This window comes from Cetorhinus maximus, chromosome 12 (genome assembly GCF_964194155.1).
Source record: "Cetorhinus maximus chromosome 12, sCetMax3.hap1.1, whole genome shotgun sequence".
Taxonomy (NCBI): Eukaryota; Metazoa; Chordata; class Chondrichthyes; order Lamniformes; family Cetorhinidae; genus Cetorhinus; species Cetorhinus maximus.
This window is the reverse complement of record NC_135890.1, coordinates 4,129,258-4,149,026: the sequence shown is the minus strand read 5'-3', so window position 1 is coordinate 4,149,026 and position 19,769 is coordinate 4,129,258. Positions and strand designations below refer to the sequence as shown.

The window sequence follows — 19,769 nt, the reverse complement described above, 5'->3', positions numbered from 1 at the left end:
GAATTGCTCGATGAATAAAGATCGGGAGTAGATGGGAATGTGGAACTCGAAACACGAACAAATCAGTCATGACCTTATTGAATGGCGGGGCTTGAGGGGCCGAATGGCTGCCTTCTGCTCCTATTTCATATGTTCGCATCAAAATCCATCTAGTTTGCTTTTTACCATACATAGTCCCAATGGCCACCTTCTGTGCTGTAACGATTCTATGATTTGAATGCGCAGGGATTAATCGATTTTGGTAAGTGGACCATTGTCCACCCCTAATTGTCCTGAAAAGATAGGTTTGGCTTTCTTTTTGACCCCCTGCAATTCTTATAATGATGATGTTAGATAGAGAATTCCAGGATATTGTCCCAATGACTGAGGGACAATTTGTCCAGAGTTTTTAAATAATACAAAAAGTTTGTATTAAACAAAATCATTGTAGAGAAAGTGTATGCAACTTACGAGTTCTGTCATAATTCAGTTTTTTTCCTCCCATTTTGATTTGGTCAGTGGTAGAAAGGACATCAATCAGCCCTCAGGGACTTTTTTTTTCTCTGTAGTTCCAAGTCTCTCATCTGTAACATTGTGACATGCCCTCATCCATATTATTAGGATTTACTACCACTTAACTGTTTATAAGCCTTGATTGTCACTGTTTTGCCAGCAGCTAGTTTATTGTACAGGGTGTTCAGTTCCTCTGGTTGTGGTGATTCAGAGTCTGGGGTTGATGGTATTTCAAATTCTGAGGAAGTCTGAGAGTCAGACTTGGAAATGGGAATCGAATTTTGTTCTCTTTCTCCCTGCTGGCAACCAGCGATTATACGCGAATGTTCTGAACATATTTCCTTAACATTGGTATTTAACAACGAGCCGGTGGGATTAGGCTTCAAATTTGAGACATCATCCGGATGAGATTCGTTCCCTTGCTGAAGATCCCAGTTGTTGCTTTTCTCCGTATCAGGAGTCACGTTTAATGCTGATTTATCTTTCACTTTCATGATTTTCACAGAACCTATTTTATTTTCTGGAATGTGATTTGGTTCAGTGTCAAACAAGCTCCCTTGACTGCCCTGTTCCGATATGTGAGTCGACTGGGATGACGTTTGAGAGGGAAAGTGCGTGGAGTCTCCATCTTCAGAATCACTGAACAGTTTTGGCGATTGTGAACCAAGCTCTTGCTCCCTGGCAATCTCGGAATCCTCGTCAGTTTCAGACGTCAAAACTGGCTCTGCTTTGAAAAACATGTCCCAAGATAGAGACTCTGTGCCACATGCTTTTTCTCCTGTGGTCAACCGTGCTGCGGGATTAGTAAATTCTCCCTTTTGCATGGAATTCAACTCGCTTTTTGGGTATATTGCACCAGCCTCTTCGTCCTCTTCTTCATCGTCATCCTCATTTGACTCGTCACACTCAAGAAATTCAGTATTTAAGGAGATGGGAGGTTCACTTGTACTCTCTGTATTGATACTCTGATCTCTCAGCTGCAGCAAGTCCCTGGTTTCATTTTCAAGCTGTAAATGCTTCGGATGTTTCAACTTCTGCTTCAGTGGAATTAGAAGAGTGTCATCGAAAAGGTCATTGCAGTTCCCATCTGTTTAAAAACAATTTTAAATTAACATAAACTGAAGCAATTTAGTGAAAAATCATACCATACATTAAACATCTAGAATATTAATGCAAATGGTTAACATAACCATATTTGAAATTCTACATATTTGCCACCACTTAGTTCATCAGTTGGCTCATAATTATACATAGGCCATTCAGTCTCCTGGTTAATGATAGGATGGTGGAAAGCAAACTAGATGGACTTTGATACAAATAGGAGCAGAAGGCCATTCGACCCCTCAAGCCTGCTCTGCCGTTCAATAAGGTCATGACTGATTTGTTCATGTTTCGAGTTCCACATTCCTATCTACTCCCGATCTTTATTCATCGAGCAATTCCTATGTCCCTTATGGGCAGTATTGACCTCATCAATAAAAACCATGTTTATAACACCTTACCATAATAACTTAATACATATTTACACAATTCCACATTCTTTGTGCTTGCCAGAGATAATCTACACTTCAAGTGGTAGAGTTTAAATGCAAAGCTTTTCATTTTCTGAATGAGTTACCCTTCACATACAACATAGCATCAGGAAATCCAATACATGTTAGCTCAGTAAAAGTGCAGTCTTTGATTTTGCTTCATTATTCATTCAGTGGATGGAGTCATTGATGGCAAGGCCAACACTTATTGCTCATCCCTTACAACTGATTGGTTGCTGGGCCATTTCAGAGGGCAGTTAAGAGTCAACAACAATGCTGTAGCTCAGAGTCACATATAGGCCAGACCGAATAGGAATGGCAGATTGCCTTCCCTAAAGGCTATTAGTGAATCAGATGGGTTTTTATGACAATCCGACAGTTTCATGGTCACCATTATTCCAGATTTAATTAATTGAATTTAAATTCCCCAGCTACCATGGTGGGATTTCAACTCCTGTCTCCATGACATTGATAAAGCTACAAAGTTAACCGAAGGCAGGGAGAGCTCCCATTACAAGTCTTGATCAGTGATTTTTCTGCAACTCCAGTTGTTTGAGAAGGAATAATTTCCATCAGCACCTGCTATTATGCAATAGGGTAATATGCATTTTGCTTGACCCCCAGAGTCAGTTTTCGGCTTGGTGTGATGGGGCTTTCATTCAGCTGGAGTTCTGCAAAGAGTTAATATATCCTATTCCATATATTCCAATGCACATACCTTTCTCATCGACAAAACAACTCCTTGATCTTTTCAGCTTCCCCAGTGGTTTGTAGGTGGGTTCACTATCTCCTAGACACTTCCTACACAATGGCTTCAAACTAAATCAGGACAGAAAAAGAATTAATCACCAATGAAAATCAGATTAAAAATAAACAGTAAAAAATGTGCAATCAGCCCTAACTGGGAATTGTTCCAATTATACTCCAGGCGTAGGTTAGATTTACAGCACACAATTAGAAACCTCCTCAACTGGGGGAAGTCAGTGGCGTAGTGGTAATGTCACTGGGCTAGTAATCCAGATGCCCAGGCTAATGGCCTGGAATTGAAAGCTAGTTTCAGCAATGGTGACCATGAAACTATCACTGATTGTTGTAAAAACCCATCTCTTTCACCAATGTCTTTTAGGGAAGGAAATCTACCGTCCTTACCTGGTATGGCTTATGCGTGATTCCAGACTATTTCTCTGAAATGGCCTAAGCAAGTCGCTCAGTTCAAGGGCAATTAGGGATGGGCAACAAATGCTGGCCTTGCCAATAACACCCACATCCCATGCAAGATTTTTTTAAAAAAGTGTATTCAAAATAGTTACTTGATATTTGACTATTTTCTATTGCAATGGAGTCAACCACATTGCTGTGGTTCTGGAGTCAACCACATTGCTGTGGTTCTGGAGTCAACCACATTGCTGTGGTTCTGGAGTCACATGTAGGCCAGACCAGGTAAGGATGGCAGATTTCCTTCCCTAAAAGGAAGGAAATAACATTTCCAATTGTTATCTATTTGGTGTGGAAAAGGTCAAACTATGGCAGAGTGGGTTTGTCAAATGGTCAATCTGACAGTACAAGAAATCCTCAAATAAAAACCACTTGACAACTCAATACAATGGAAAATAGCCAAGGTCATTCACAATGAACCCTCGAGGGTTGTCACACGCTGAACTTACATCTCTTTGACATCTTCAAAATTCCGGCCCATTGGCACAACATTTGGGTGAATCCTCACAGGCTGTACATATGAAAGAAAATCCTTTATCTGAGTTGAGAGAGGGAAGAAAGTGACAGAGAGAGAACAAAAGAGAGAGCACAGAAGACAGAGCAAGGAAGAGTGTGATGAGAGCAAGAGAGGGTGAGTGAGAAAAGAAAAAAAAAATGAAAACGGACAAGAGAGAACAGGAAATGAGAAATGAAGGGAGGTGAGAGACAAAGGATGAGGGAAATAGAGAACAAGGTTGGGGGCGGAAGAGAGGGGGAAAAAAAAAGATTTTAGTACATGGCATTTTTTTCTTCCAAATTCCTTTACATCATTTAGTCTTCAAATAAGTCAATTGGTCTACTTGAGGAATTAAATACACCTATCTTCAAAAAAAAAGCATTCTCTACTACACTCTCGGGATAGATTCTCCTGTCATTCCAGTAGATGTTGGATGATTCTGTAACAGAGTACAGTCAGATCACTGACATCTCTGCAACTTTCCACTAGAAGCAACCTTTGCCATACTATCCTCAAGAGGCAAATCACGTGGCATGAAAGATGAGAATAGATAGAAATTAAGATTGCTCTACATGTTATTTATGTTCACTGCATAAAATCTCAGACGTTGAAAAGTATTTACTATAGATAATAGAAAAATCTCAGCTTTACCTCACTGAAGGATGAGTGGAATGAGAAACAAGCCCTGTACGAACTCTCTCCAGTTCTGAAATAAATAATAAATACAATTCATAAGAGAGACAGCGGAAGTTCTTTTTTAAGCAGAACCGAGTTACCAATTTCAGTAAATGCTTCAACAGTACAAATTTATCTGACTCAAAAACACTCAATATTGTCATTTTTCAATGAAAGCAAACCAAGTGGTTTCACGACTAAGTTTCATTATCAGTATGTGAATGATTATCATCACCAGCATCAATCTCCATTACACACATATTCCTTCATGAATCAAATTCTCTATAAACAGGATCCTGTGATGGTCTACACCTCGGATGTAAAGCATTTCCTTCCCAATTACTTGGAAGTATTCAGATTTCCTGTGTTTTGGGTCTTTTCAGTCACCTGCCCAAGGCAGCAGGTAGATCTACATGCGTACCAACCACCAAGTCACATGCAATTTATTCTGGACTGTGGTTTAGGACATTTCCCAATTAAATACCTTTCCACAATTTAAACCACCTTTTGTACAGAAATGCAATTTATTTTATGATAAAAAATAGCTGTGTGTTCCCATCCTAAGTCTGACAGGAACTGCTGATGCTACATACATAACACAAAGGGTTTGCATTTATGCTCAAAGTCTGGAGAATATCAAAGCTTGGGCTGTGAAATAACAAGTAACATTCATGCTGCATGAATGCCAGGTAATAACAAGAGACAACATAATCATCTCCCCTTAAAATACCACAGCATTGCCTTCATTGAATCCCCAACCATCAACATCTTGGGGGTTACATTGACCAGAGACTGAACTGGAGCAGCCATATAAATACTGTGGTGTAGAGCAGGTCAGAGGTTGGGAATTCTGTGGCAAGTAACTCACCTCCTGATTCCCTAAAGCCTATCCACCATCTACAAGGCACAAGTCAGTGTGATGGAATGCTCCCCACTTGTCTGGATGAGTGCAATTCCAACAACACTCAAGAAGCTTGACACCATCCAGGACAAAGCAACCTGTTTGATTAACGCCCCATCCGCCACTTTAAAAATTCACTCCCTCCACCAGTGATACACAGTAGCAGCAGTGTGTGTGCCACCTACAAGATGCACTGCAGGAACTCACCAAGCCTCTTCGACAGAACCTTCTAAATCAGTAACCTCTACCACCAAGAACAAGGGCAGCAGATACATGGGAACACCACCACCTGGAAGTTCCCCTCCAAGCCACACACCATCCTGACTTGGAAATATATCGCCGTTCCTTCACTGTCATTGGGTCAAAATCCTGGAAATCCCTCCCTAACAGCACTATGGATGTGCCTACACCACATGGACTGCAGCGGTTCAAGAAGGCAGCTCACCACCAACTTCTCAAGGGCAACTAGGGATGGGCAATAAATGCTGGGCCCAGCCAGTGACGCCCACATCTCATGAATGAATTAAAAAAAACCACACCACTCGCCCATGATACCAAACTTCAAATTCACCATGTTCCATTGGTTCAATATTTTAACATATATTCCAAACAATTTTTGATTAAAATTATGTATTGGGCAAAACAAACTATGGATTAGAATTTAGAATTTAACTACCTTTGTATTACAATATTTTTAAAAGAATGCCATATACACCTAAAACACGATCGCAACTAATGCCTTCAACACTTGTTTTATGTTTTTGTACATCTCAGAAGTCTCTCTCCCTCCAGTTGTTAGAGTCGGCGGGTGTACTTTCTCCTCTTGTCTTGAAACCTATATACTCGATGTAGACCGCAATGACTTTGAACAAATTTCGTTTTGCGGCTGTCCCACCTACATTGCTGTGGGTTGAACATTGATCCGTCTGCACTCAAAATCTTTCATTAAGAGTGCTTACTGTGGCTCAAAGATTCTTTGACAGACTCAGAGCATAATGGTTAAATATGAAAAACTATGAAAGACCCCCCTCCCCTTGCATGTCGACTGAAAAATTCAGGCCATGGATGCATAGCATGTGGGCAGTAAACAGCAGGCCGGGCAATGTGTAAGAGGTAATCCAACTTTACGGGCGCCCTCTTCTCTGGAAGAAATTCATTCTATGTTCTGTTAAATTATCTCTCCCAAAATGTTAACCAATGTTTCTTTTCCAGATGCCAATTCGCCTGGTGAACATTTTACCCAGTCTATTTTACTTTACAGTTCAAATTCCCACTTGGCCTGATGCTCACAACTGAGATTTATTCCATTCAGACCAATTGGGGGGAAACTGGTTTGAGGTGGTAAAGAATCTACTCCTAAAATCTGCAGTCTTTCATATCTCGAAGATGCAAAAAGAAAACAATTCATAAAAGAATAAATACATTTAAACTACAAGCTCTGTCACTAAGTAGGTGACCATGGCAACAATGGTACACAGCTGGTCAAACTTTAGATGGTTTTGGTTGAGGGAAACATGGTGGTCAGAGTGAAATGTTAGATCACTGAATGAACCAATGCCAATGGATCTTTTAACTGCAACAGGAAGACAGGGCCTTGGCTTAAACACTTCATGCCAAGGGGAGCATTACTGACGATGCTGCACACCCTCTGTACAGAGGTGTCAACCTTATTTATGTACTTGAGTTCTTAAGAGCTCAAATCCAAGTCAAAATATATACAAATTTTTCCAAGTGTGCCAGTTTGATACCGTGTCAATGGCAGTAACTTGAGCTAAAAGACTACACCATTGATTTTTTTTTTAAATATAGGGGTGAGAACATGGTGAAAAATCACTACTTCAGCTGCCTTGATGATTATAAACTGTTACATAGGATATCATGGCTTTAACCACACTGGGGAATAGTACAGTCTGTATATTTTGTTTTGTGGAGATTAAGATTTTATCAGGAGTGTTGTATATGGTTTGAAATTGGCTGTGTAATTTATACCAGGACACTCTTAATAGCATTTTGGGTTTTTTTTTTAAACTCCTGAAATTATAAAAAAAACTCATTTTTTAAATGCTGCTCTTTAAGCAGCAAGTTCTAAATATAATCAAATTAGGTCAAATCTAGGAGGACAAGAGTAGCAGATGCACAGGAACACCACCACCTACAAATTCTCCACCATCCTGACTTGGAAATATATCGCCGTCCCTTCACTGTCGTTGGGTCCAAAATCCTGGAACTCCCTCCCTAACAGCACTGTGGGTGTACCTACACCACAGGGACTGCAGCGGTTCAAGGAGGCAGCTCACCACCACCTTCTCAGGGGCAACTAGGGATGGGCAATAAACATCGGCCTAGTCAGCGATGCCCGCATCCCATGAACAAAAAGTTTGCCTATTCGGCAGATTTTTGAATTTAAAAAAAAAATTCATTCCAGGAATACTTTTATTTTCATGCTGCTGTTACTTACCTGCTTTCACTGCTCACAATCCCCCCTTCGCCTGGTCACGTTCCCACTTGCAAAAATTAGTTGCAGATTCAAAAGCTTTTCAGCCTCAAACCAGAAAAAAATTTGTACAACATCCCTTTTTAAAGCAAATTTCAGTTGGTGTCATTTTGGGGGCATTTTTGCTCATTTGGGTGTATACCATAGTTTATCTTCAATTGCTTTGCAAAATAATGCATCAGGCACAGTTTGATAGAGTTACTTCACTCACAAAGGGATCCGTAAACTTGCTACAGGCTAGTAACACAGTAAATTTTATTCTAAATTTTCAACATCCAATCTTTGATCCTTCGAGATCCTACTACCCTTCATCAACCATCAGCAATGTACATTTTGTCTCTTTGTTCCAATGCCAAAGCTACATCATAATCCTTAAAAATATTAATTAAATCTTGTCTGACCAAAGAAGTGATTTAAAATATCTGTAAAGGATACTCATGAGTGCTCACAAAAGGTAGTAGATGTATTGGAAGGGAAGATCTGGCACTGCAATATACATACTCAATCTCAGGTCATTGATAATTGTCTGAACCCAGATTCACTAACAGGGCTGTGAATATTTTAGGTTTGGTTATTTGTTATTCCAAGTCTCCCGAGTGGCTTTCCTTCACTTGGCAGCTTTGAGGTCAAACACAAATAATCGTGGAGGTCACATTGCCCGTACATTGCTGGGAGATGTCATTGGTTCAGGATCAGAAGGGGAACTCTGGATGAATTTTTCCTCCCAAGCCTGAATGCATCTTCATCAATTGTGGCGCCTCAGATAAAGATCAGGCTGAGATCAGCAAGCTGCTTCAGAGGCTTTCTGACCTATATAGTTGGCTCGTGACACCTTTAACCTACCAGCCATCCAACTGGAGTGGTGGTGTCAGGAGTTTTACAACAGTTTTTTTTTAAACTGAGGGGTTATATAATTTAATTTAATTTCTATGAAGTTCTATGTCACGTGCACATGGGAAGAAATTAAATCAACCCACCACAGAATGGCTCAAAAGTACTTAGTGAACATCCGCTCCCTCCCCCACCGACACACAGTAGCAGCAGTGTGTACCATCTACAAGACGCACTGCAGCAACTTGCTGAGGCTCCTTCGATAGCATCTTCCAAACCCACGATCTCTACCACCTAGAAGGACAAGGACAGCAGATGCATGGGAACTCCACAACATGCAAGTTTCTCTCCAAGTCACACACCATCCTGGCCTTGAACTATATCGCTGTTCCTTCACTGTCAGTGGGTCGAAATCCTGGAACTTCCTAACAGCACTGTGGATGTACCTACACCACGTGGACTGCAGCAGTTCAAGAAGGCAGCTCACCACCACCTTCTCAAGGACAATTAAGGATGAGTGTAAATGCTGGCCTAGCAGGAATATTCATATCCAATGAACAAAAAAAAAAGAAATTGTGAAATAGGCTTGGACTAAAATGCTAACGTGTGAATAATTTAATAGGAAAAAAATTGGATCATTTTATGTACTATATTGAATAAAAAATATCGAGGATTAATCTGAGCAACGACCTTCAGTTTCTTCCTTCAGTCAGTCATACCGTCTTCAGCATTTTTTAAGATCATAAACAAGCTCATTGGCTATAGCATGCTGTGCAGATCATGTAACGCTGTTGTATGATGCTTTCGTACCTTACAATTACACTAGTCTTTTTTGACCTTTCACCAAACCACATAGTAGACGGTTTAATACTGATAATGCGTAGTGGAGTCCCATCTTTTGCTGTAATACCACAGGGCAGTCTGTTTCCACGAATAAAATCCTCAGCCTGGTGAAAATAGCAATTAAAATATACAAGTTTAGAGAGAGAGCGCGCGCGAGCCGGGGGGGGAGAGCGCGCGGGCGAGAGCCGGGGGGGGAGAGCGCGCGCGCGCGAGAGCTGGGGGGGGGGGGGGAGAGAGTGCGCGAGCGCGAGCCGGGGGGGGGGGGGAGAGCGCGCGGGTGCGAGCCGGGGGGGGGGGGGGGGGGGAGAGCGCGCGCGTGGGCGCGAGCCGGGGGGGGGGAGAGAGCGCGTGCGCGGGCGCGAGCCGGGGGGGGGGAGAGAGCGCGCGCGCGGACGCGAGCCGGGGGGAGAGCGCGGGCGCGAGCCGGGGGGAGAGAGCGCGCGGGCGCGAGCCGGGACATTACGTTGAAAGGATTGTGACAATTAAGATTTTTTTAAAAATCAGTTTGGAAAAGATAATGCAGTGCCTCATGCATTACAAAATGTACTTCTAAATCAAGGAATTATTCTGGTTTGCTGCATTTTGTTAACAAATAAAACCACAGGAAATAACCATACCCTGGGGTGTCTACATGCATGAACCTGCGTTGCTCTGTTTGTGGTCACATGATGCAGAATTTCTGGCATATTATTAAACATATCCAGCTTGTTAAGATGGACCTGAAAAAGGTACAAAAAAAAATACATTCATACAAGAAAATACAGGTGTGATCTTGGTTTCACAAGAAGCAAGCTAAAAGCATGAAGCATTATACACAAGATAAAAATTACTAAATTCATTTTCCTCTTCCTTCCTTTATCCGGCTATAGATCATCTCCAGCAAGATGATAAAGACTGATAGGCTGCGCTTTTTACAATATGGCAATACCAGGAATGTAAGTGGCTGTTCACAGGCGAATGGACCACACAAGCTGACACCCCCACTTTCCTTAGCTTCATCTCTACTCAACATCTAGTGTCAGGCAGGATGGTTTGATTTTTATCACGATGTCCAACAGAGAGAAATTAGCAGGAGGAAATATTCAGACCAAAAAAAAAAAACCACTTGACATTCAGTTTTACTTCACTCGATTCTGTTCCAAGAGCAAAACCTACTCTCACCCCTAAAGCACTAAATTGCAGTGATCTAAGACTCTTATGTTTGTGAATGAACAACTAGCAGCAAACCTCTGCCACCCACCTTAAGGCTGAATTCTTCGCTGATGTTAGTGAAGAGATATTCATATCCATAAGCTGCTTTACAGTTTAGCCACACTATATGGTAAGAACTGATTGTGATCCAGCTTCTCACCAACTCCAGTATCCCATTTAAGCACTCCTCCTACATCAAAGTACAACACAAAATATTGAACACAGACTGGCTTTTGGCCAATTACTCAGTCATAAATTGCATAGCACTAACTTAGCAAATGATTTACATACTATTTAAATCAGCTGTCCGTACACAGATGTACAAGATGTAAGAGGACAATGTCCCAAATGAGAGTCGGTTTTGAACTGCAAATTGAACAGTTTCAGTATCATAAGAACATAGGAGATAGGAGCAGGAACAGACCACTCGGCCCACCGAGCCTGCTCTGCCATTCAAACATGGCTGATCATCTACCTCTATGTCGTTTTTCCTCATTATCCCCATATCTCTTGACGTCAGTGCTATCCAGAAATCTATCGATTTCTGTCTTGAACATACTCAATGATTGAGCTTCCACAAAGACACTGGTGACAAGTACCCAGTAGGTGCAGGATTCAACTCTGACACAGAGCCATAGGACAGAAGGGCACTTGTAACATGCAAGCCTGGGACAGCAGCATTGGGACAGACCTGTGATGCCCCCCCCCACGTCTATGTTCCACTTTTTAAAATGAATTAAAAAGCAAGAGAATAGCAACGGCTGCTTGTGGGAATTGCAACATCGCCAATGTAGCTGGCTTTCCCCAGATAGCCAACTTTACATGAAAGATGCTGTTAATAATGGGGGAAATTGTGCTTTTTTTTTTAAACTTGTTCATGGGATGTGGGCTGCCAAATTGCTCTTGTTCAGAGGGCATTTAAGAGTCAACCACATTGCTGTGGGTCTGGAGTCACAGGTAAGGACAGCAGGTTTCCTTCCCTGAAGGAACATTACCATTCACAAAGGACAGATCAGTTTTTGCGACAATCAGCATCAGACTTTTAATTCCAGATTTTTATTAAATTCAAATTTCACCATCTGCTGTGGTAGGATTCGAACTCGGGTCCTCAGAGCATTAACCTGGGTCTCTGGATTACTAGTCCGGTGATGATACCACTGTGCCACCGCCTCCTCATCTGCCAGCAAGGGCCCTCACTTGTTGTAGAAGTGCCCATAGTCTTCACTCTGCACAAATCCTATATGAAATGGGTTTCACCACCAACTATCTCTGTCGTGAACAAAAGATTGTAACACATGCGGAACACCCCTTGATTAGCCAGCTTGTCATATTCAGTGGAATCATATTATAGATTAGGACAGTACAGGAGGCCATTTGGCCCATCAAGCCTCTGCCAGCTCTTATTCTACCTGAAATTCTGTTAGTATGAAGAGCTGAGAAGTCTTAAAAAAAAAACACACAAGTTCAGCACAGGCTGTTAGTGATGATAAAATCTTATTGACCACAATCATGATAGAGTGAATAAGGAAAAAAAAATTCCCTCTGGCGAATGGATCAATAACTAGAGGTCATGGATTCAAAATCATTGGAAGAGATCCAGAGAGTAGAGGAGGAGAATTCCACCCCCAACCCCCACCCCCACACCCCGCCCCCCACTCAGTTGTCAGGATTTGGAATGTTCTATTGCAAAGGGTAGTGAAAGTTGATTCCATAATTAATTTGAAAAAAGGAGTTGGACAGAAACTTGAGGATAAGGAACTGACAGCTTATGGACACAAAGCAGGGATGTGGAACTAGGCACAACTCAGTCTCAGCAATGTATTTATTGGAGTGTCAGCCGTGGCTCAGTTGGTAGCACACTTGTCTCTCAATCACAAGAGTCTGGGTTCAAGTCCCACTCCAGGACCTGAGCACTAAAATCAAGGCTGACGCTCCAGTACAAGATTGAAGGAGTGCTGCACTGTTGGAGTGTTGCCTTTCATTAAACCAAGGCCCCATCTGTCTGCTCAGATGGATGCAAGAGATCCTATGCAACATTTCTAAGGGCAGGAGGGGAGTGACCCCTGGTGCCCTGGCCAATATTTACCCCTCAATCAACATCACAAAAAACAAGTTGTTATCTGCTCATTATCACATTGTTTTTTGTGGGATCTTACTGTGCACACATTGGCTGTCATATTTCCTGTATCACAACAGTGACGGCACTTCAAAAAGTACTTAATTGGCTGTATAGCACCTGGTGGTCATGAAAAGCGCCAGAGAAATGCAAATCTTTTCTTCCAACTCTTGTTTCAATAAGCTAGCACAGTCACAATGGGCTGAATGGTCTCTATCTCTGTGCTGTAAGTTTCAATGATTCTACAGGAAACTTGCATTACAATACAGATTATACACTCATAACTCACTGGGTTATCAGATTTAGGATGGTGCAAAAATATGACATTCTTGGCATAATCCAGTAGAAAATATTAAGCTTCCGAAATATTTACCCTGCTTGGGATTTGGTAAAATCGAGGATCACAAAAAGTTGTGTCTAAGTAAACACTCTGAATGTCTTTGACTCTGTAATAGAACAATGAAGTACAGTTCAATTATAAATGAAATATTTGCACACATACATATTGCAAAACATTCTCTCTATTAGGCCCCATGCCATTCACAGAGGGTAAGGCTAGAGCAGGAAACTGTAACCAGGAACTGCAAATGCCGCTTTGCAAACAGCATACACAAGGAACGTGAGCATAGTCCAGGTGACTAAACATCTGACTTTTCAAACATTCAACTCGGGAGGTCAATTACTTGATGCCTTTCCCAACAGAGTCATCCCCATCATGCATTGATATTGTATCTTTAATGTAGAAAAACGTCCCAAAAATCTGAAAACTGTGAACCACAAGGAGGAGTATTTAAGAGATTTATAAGGAAGAATGGGAGGTAAAAGTGTTTAGAGCATGGATTGCAGAGACTGGAATGAAGGCAACTGAACGCACAGCAGCAATGGTGGGGAAAGGAATGAAGGAAAAATGATTAAACTTAGAAACATCATCATCAAACTGTTGTTTTCTTGAATATTCTGTTATTTGTACTTTCAGATGTTTATGTAAAAGCGTTACTAACATTTTCAATAAAAATTCTTATTGGTAAAAGACCTAATTAGTAAAAAAATCTCATGTTAAGATAGCTCCTGTTGTATTAAAATGTTTGTGACAGTTAACTAAGAATCCCTGAAAAAAAAAGTTTGAAAACGTATTCTTAAAATAAAACCCATCTTTCGATTTAAAAAGTTAGATAGAGCCCTCAACGGCTTCAGTGAAAAACTGCACCAAACCATTCAGAGCAGGGCGCTCAAGTTTCAATGCCGAGATATGAATCACGGCTACACAAGTGCTGCCCCAATCTCTATCTGATGATCTATGTTGGAAAGTGCAGGTGTGGACGCAAGTTACTTGGCAGTGTGACTGTCAGGAATATATAATAATTCTCAATGCTTACAGGAATGTATTGTAAAATAATGGTGCATGCGCGCATGTCTCAATTGGATTAAAGGCAGCTGGCTGGAAGGTTTTGATGTAAACATAGTAAACATGGGGAAGTTTAGAATGTAAGGTATAAAAGGAAATTTGCATTTTTAAATAAACCAGACTAGATTCTTTTCAAAGGAGGGGTGAAATATGTCACCTAGCCAGGTGAAGTTTAGAAACAGTGTGTTTACTTTTCCCAAAGATTACTGGTAAACTTAGTGCTACGAGAGATTTTTATTATCAGGAAGGTAAAGTCCAAATACATAGTGGAACAATGGGTATTGTATTCAAAGGGGAAAATATGTATAAAGGAGTGAAGGTTGTGTGTAAGGGAAGGCAGTTTAAGATCCAATAAGTGTGAAAAGCCTGTAACCTGTATGTATCAAACTGTCGCCTCCAGGGACTGAAGTTAAGAGAACTCACTTTGAATTCAACTGCTCAGGATATCGTTTACTTTGCCTGGATCTTTTAAAATCTGTGTGTCTTACTGTTGCCTTATCGAAAGTGTAACTGGGAGTTAAATTAATTAGGGGATTTAGAAGTTATTACAGTAGTAATTTGTAAACATACGTAAGCACTTACAATCTTTTCTTTTTTTAATAAATATTTAATTTAGTTTTATGAAAACCTATTAAGATTCAATCTTATTGCGGAATTCAAAGCCTGCACCTCAAAACATACAAATTGAAAATTAGTCGTGACAGTTGTTTCAAGTTTCCCTCTGGGATTTGAACAGATCAGCATTTACCATCTGCTGTGTCATAACAGATACCGTCAGTGTTACTGACGCCGGATGCACATATCCAATACAGCCAATGGCAACGCCACAGAAAACTTGCCAGATTTTGAAATGACGGTCTTATTACCACCGGTCTGCATGAATCTGGCAATCTGGGTGTCTGTGACAAAAGCAATGGTACAATATAAAAAAGGAGACAGCATTTCCAGCAATTCTAACCAGCTGCAAACAATTTCTGCAAAAATTTTGTTTAGTTTACCAGACTAATACCTGGATGGACGGGTTGTCTTAGGAGGAAAGATTGGACAGACTAGGCTTGTATCCGCTGGAGTTTAGAAGAGTAAGAGGTGACTTGATTGAAACCTTTAAAGGTCCTGAGGGGACTTGACAGGGTGGATGTGGAGAGGATGTTTCCTTTTGTGGGAGAATCTAGAACTAGGGGGTCGCTGTTTAAAAATAAGGGGTCGCTCATTTAAAACAGAGATGAGGAGAATTTTCTCCACTCAGAGGGCGGTGAGTCTTTGGAACTCTCTTCCTGAAAAGGTGGTGGACACAGGGTCTTTGAATATTTTTAAGGCAGAAGTGGATAGATTCTTGGTAAGCAAGGGGGTGATAGGTTATCGGTAGTAGGTGGGATGCAGATTTCAGGTTACTATCAGATCAGCCATGATCTTATTAAATGGCGGAGCAGGCTCGAGGGGCTGAATGAAAGGCTTAACATATGAGGAACGTTTGAGGACTCTGGGTCTATACTCGATGGAGTTTAGAAGGATGAGGGGGGATTTGATTGAAACTTACAGAATACTGAAAGGCCTGGATAGAGTGGACGTGGAGAAGATGTTTCCATTCGTAGGAGAGACTAGGACCCGAGGGCACAGCCTCAGAGTAAAGGGAAGACCTTTTAGAACAGAGATGAGGAGAAACTTCTTTAGCCAGAGAATGGTGAATCTATGGAATTCATTGCCACAGAAGGTTGTGGAGGCCAGGTCATTGAGTGTATTTAAGACCGAGATAGATAGGTTCTTGATTGATAAGGGGATCAAAGGTTACGGGGAGAAGGCGGGAGAATGAGGTTGAGAAACTTATCAGCCATGATTGAATGGCGGAGCAGACTCGATGGGCCGAATGGCCTAATTTCTGCTCCTATGTCTTATGGAATGGTCTACTCCTGCTCCTTGTTCATATGTTCGTAAATTTTTAAGAATTTTTGGGGCATCTTTAAGAATGCCCAAGAAGTTGGACATAATTTCCATTCCTGCCAAAGAAGGTAAAGGACTCTTTTTCCTGGTGATTTTTTTTTTAAAAACTCATGGTCTCCTGGAGATGCCACGGTTTGATTTACCAACAGATAAATAAAATTTTACCTGCCACCTGAATGCAACAATTCCATGCGAGCAGCTTCGCCTTTGGCCAGTCTGAAATCTCCGGTGTACAACACTGTGCCACCTACACCCTCAAACAAGAACCTGAAAGAGGGCAGAGGGGCGGCCAGTTCAATTACATCTCACATCATTATTTAAACTGTGTTTAAACTTTAAAAAGTTAGGAAAAGTGAGTTGTAAATACTAGGAATGTAAAGTTCAAGTAAAACATTTTGTTTCATATTTTATAGTATTACACGTACTCCCTCCAGAACTTGACAAAAGTTCAATTTTTAGCCGTTTGATAAAATCTTTGTTTTCAGAGATCTGGACTGAACAACAGAGGAGGAATGCGAGATGCATGGAATCAGACCTTCGCAATCTTGACACGCAAGAGGGAATTCAACGTTCAAACTCAGTAGCTCACATGTCAAGAGCTGCCAGAAGAGCAGAACAATGCACACATTCTCACGTAACCTGATCTAGATCAAATCATTTTCAACAGCAAACTGGAACGATCTGCTTCCACAATTTCCGCAGACACAGTCTCTGCCCAACGAACCTGCTCGATGGAGAGTTAGGCGTTCCTCCCATCAGCCTATCACAAAGACTGATCCAATTTACTTTGCTGGTAGCATCAGGGTGCCTAAAGTGTGCTGCTTTATTGAATCATAAGATATCTCAGTACCAAAGGAGGCCATTTGGCCCATTTGACACCCAAACTATCCATTCCAACACAATTCCTCTACCCTTTCCTTCAGTTAACCATATCTCTTTTACAGATGGCCAGTTGCTACGAATTTCCAGTTTTTAATTCCTAACGCTGGTCATACAAACACACACAACTTTACAAAAAGAATTATTTCCTAACATAAGCACTTTCTCCAAGGCGTGTTAGATTAAACCACAAGATAGCAATACCTACATAACTGATCCAGGGCAGTGTCCCGCAGGTAAAAGGGTAACAAGTATATCTTCTTTCTATTTTAAGAGGGAAAAAAAGGCATGAAATTATATAGAAACAGACACACAGTAAGCAAACATAATTAACATGTTTGAGTTGTGAATTGAAGCTATTGTTATGGGTTAATAAGATTTCTGTGATGAGATTTTCAGCTGGAAGGTCATTGTGGATCAGGTGAGGTGAGAGTGACTGCCCTTGACATCAAGGCAACATTTGACCGAGTGTGGAAAAAGGAGCCCTAGCAAAACTGGAGTCAATGGGAATCGGGGGAAAGGTCTCTGCTGACTGGAATCATATCTGGCACAAAAGGAAGATGGTTGTGGTTGTTGGAGGTCAATCATCTCAGTTCCAGGACATCACTGCAGGAGTTCCTCAGGGTAGTGTCCTAGGCCCAACCATCTTCAGCTGCTTCATTAATGGTCTTCCTTCCATCATAAGGTCAGAAGTGGGAGTGTTCACTGATGATTGCACAATGTTCAGCATCATTCACCGACTCCTCAGATACTGAAGCAGTCCATGTCCAAATGCAGCAAAACTTGGATAATATCCAGGTTTGGGATGACAAGTGACAAGTAACATTCACACCACACAAGTGTCAGGCAATGACCATCTCCAACAACCATCACCCATTGACATTCAATGCCATTACCATCCCATCATTGAATCTCCCACTAGCAACATCCTGGGGGTTACCATTGACCAGAAATTGACCTGGACAACTCAAATGCTGTGGCTACAAGAGCAGGTCAGAGGCTAGGAATTGTGCAAAGAGTAGCTCACCTCCTGACTCTTCAAAGCCTGTCCTTCATCTACGAGACACAAGTCAGGACTGTGATGGAATATCCTCCACTTGCCTGGACAAGTGCAGCTCCCACAACACTCAAGAAGCTTGACACCATCCAGGACAAAGGGACCCAGTGGATTGGCACCACATCCACAAACATGCACCCCCTCCGCCACCAAGGCACAGTGGCAGCAGTGTATAGCATCTACAAGATGCACTGCAGGAACTCACCAAGGCTCCTTAGACAGCACCTTCCAAACCCACGACCACTACCAAACAGAAGGACAAGGGCAGCAGATAGATGGGAACACCACCAACTGGAAGTTCCCCATCAAGTTACTCACCATTGTGACTTGGAAATATATCACAGTTCCTTTACTGTTGCTGGGTCAAAATCCTGGAGCTCCCTTCCTAACGGCACTGTGGGTGTACACACGCTACATGGACTGCAGCGGTTCAAGGCAGCAGCACACCACCACCTTCTCAAGGGCAATTAGGGATGGGTAATAAATGTTGGCCTTGCCAGCAACACCCAAGTCCCATGAATAAATAAGAGATTGGTGCAAACAGCATGGGGTTCAATCCCCATTTGGGCTGGATCGGATTTGGGACCTGCCTTCTTGCCCTGCATGCAGCGGAGACACAGCACTGTGGGTCAGACCTGCCACTGGGTGGGGAACCGGGGAAAATTCTGTGTAACTACTAAATAAAAGATCTACAGGAAAACAGGTGTCTCAAAAGGTTTGGTTTCTGTTGAATGTGCATTGTGAACAGTTTAGCACATATTCAGCACTTTTTCAGTTACACTGCACAGCTGCAATGCTTTCATTTGCTGTAAAAGAATAAAGCTCCCTTCTTAGAAGAAAACAATGTTTGATTTGCATGGAGGGAAGGAGGGTGGGGGATGGGGAGAAAAAAGGTTGCATCCGCCACCACAATAATCAATGATCAGCTAATGTCACGGTTAAGATTTCTGTACAAGATAAGTTGTCATTTAAAAAAAATAAAAATTTAAAGTAAAATATTCTGGAGTCACACACTGTTTGGGCCCTGGAAGATTTTAAAGCTCAGCTATTGCAACATTATCACAGTCATGTCATTAGGAAAACAGTGACAATGAATATAAGCCACATGGAGTTACAGTACTGTAACACAGGCATATGGGAAAACCTGTTGGACTCTGGGTTGAGATTAGGCATGGAGAGAGAGAGAAGAAAAATAAAATCCCAAACTCCTGTCCATCAATATAGTATTATCCATTTGTAAAAGGCACATTCCAGAACCATGGATGTTAGCCAAGTTCAGCATCAAACATTGTTCCACTGTGCAGATGTTGTAACTATGTGCCAATAGCACCTATCTGGGCTCTCAAATGATGAAATGCCACTTGGTGATGCATTTTTTTTTTTTTTTTTTTTTTGTAAAAATATACTTTATTCATAAAAATCTTCAATCACATTCAAAACCATTTCAAAAACAACATTACAAGGGTACAATCCAGGTTAAACTTTTACAAAATGTATCACCAGGTGCATCAGTACAAACAATATTACAGTCATTTACAGCCTTTCATTTTGATCTGTACAGCCCGAGGGGCTCTAAACAGTTCCCAGTCTCTCGGTGCGCTGTGGTAGAAAGGTCTTAGACAGCGACCCTTCCCCATTGCGCCTTTGCGGCAGCTGCCCCAAGCTTTAGTGCGTCCCTCAGCACGTAGTCCTGGACTTTGGATT

General features: G+C 41.6%; 1 protein-coding gene across 2 annotated transcripts in view; it reads right to left on the bottom strand.

Annotated features, from left to right (window-relative positions):
- Positions 1-393: 393 nt before the first annotated feature.
- dclre1c (DNA cross-link repair 1C, PSO2 homolog (S. cerevisiae)) overlaps positions 394-19,769 on the bottom strand; it is a 40,573-nt gene continuing 21,197 nt past the window's right edge. The window contains exons 5-14 of one of the 2 annotated variants that reach the window (XM_078552914.1): positions 17,217-17,272; positions 16,295-16,396; positions 13,160-13,232; positions 10,720-10,860; positions 10,097-10,198; positions 9,447-9,583; positions 4,387-4,441; positions 3,689-3,777; positions 2,743-2,843; positions 394-1,579 (exon numbers count right to left, since the gene is read on the bottom strand). In XM_078552914.1, coding sequence (XP_078409040.1) covers positions 597-1,579; positions 2,743-2,843; positions 3,689-3,777; positions 4,387-4,441; positions 9,447-9,583; positions 10,097-10,198; positions 10,720-10,860; positions 13,160-13,232; positions 16,295-16,396; positions 17,217-17,272 — 1,839 coding nt within the window. In that variant the 3' untranslated portion in view covers positions 394-596. The remainder of the gene's footprint in view (positions 1,580-2,742; positions 2,844-3,688; positions 3,778-4,386; positions 4,442-9,446; positions 9,584-10,096; positions 10,199-10,719; positions 10,861-13,159; positions 13,233-16,294; positions 16,397-17,216; positions 17,273-19,769) is intronic. The other variant, XM_078552915.1, reaches the window with a different exon arrangement.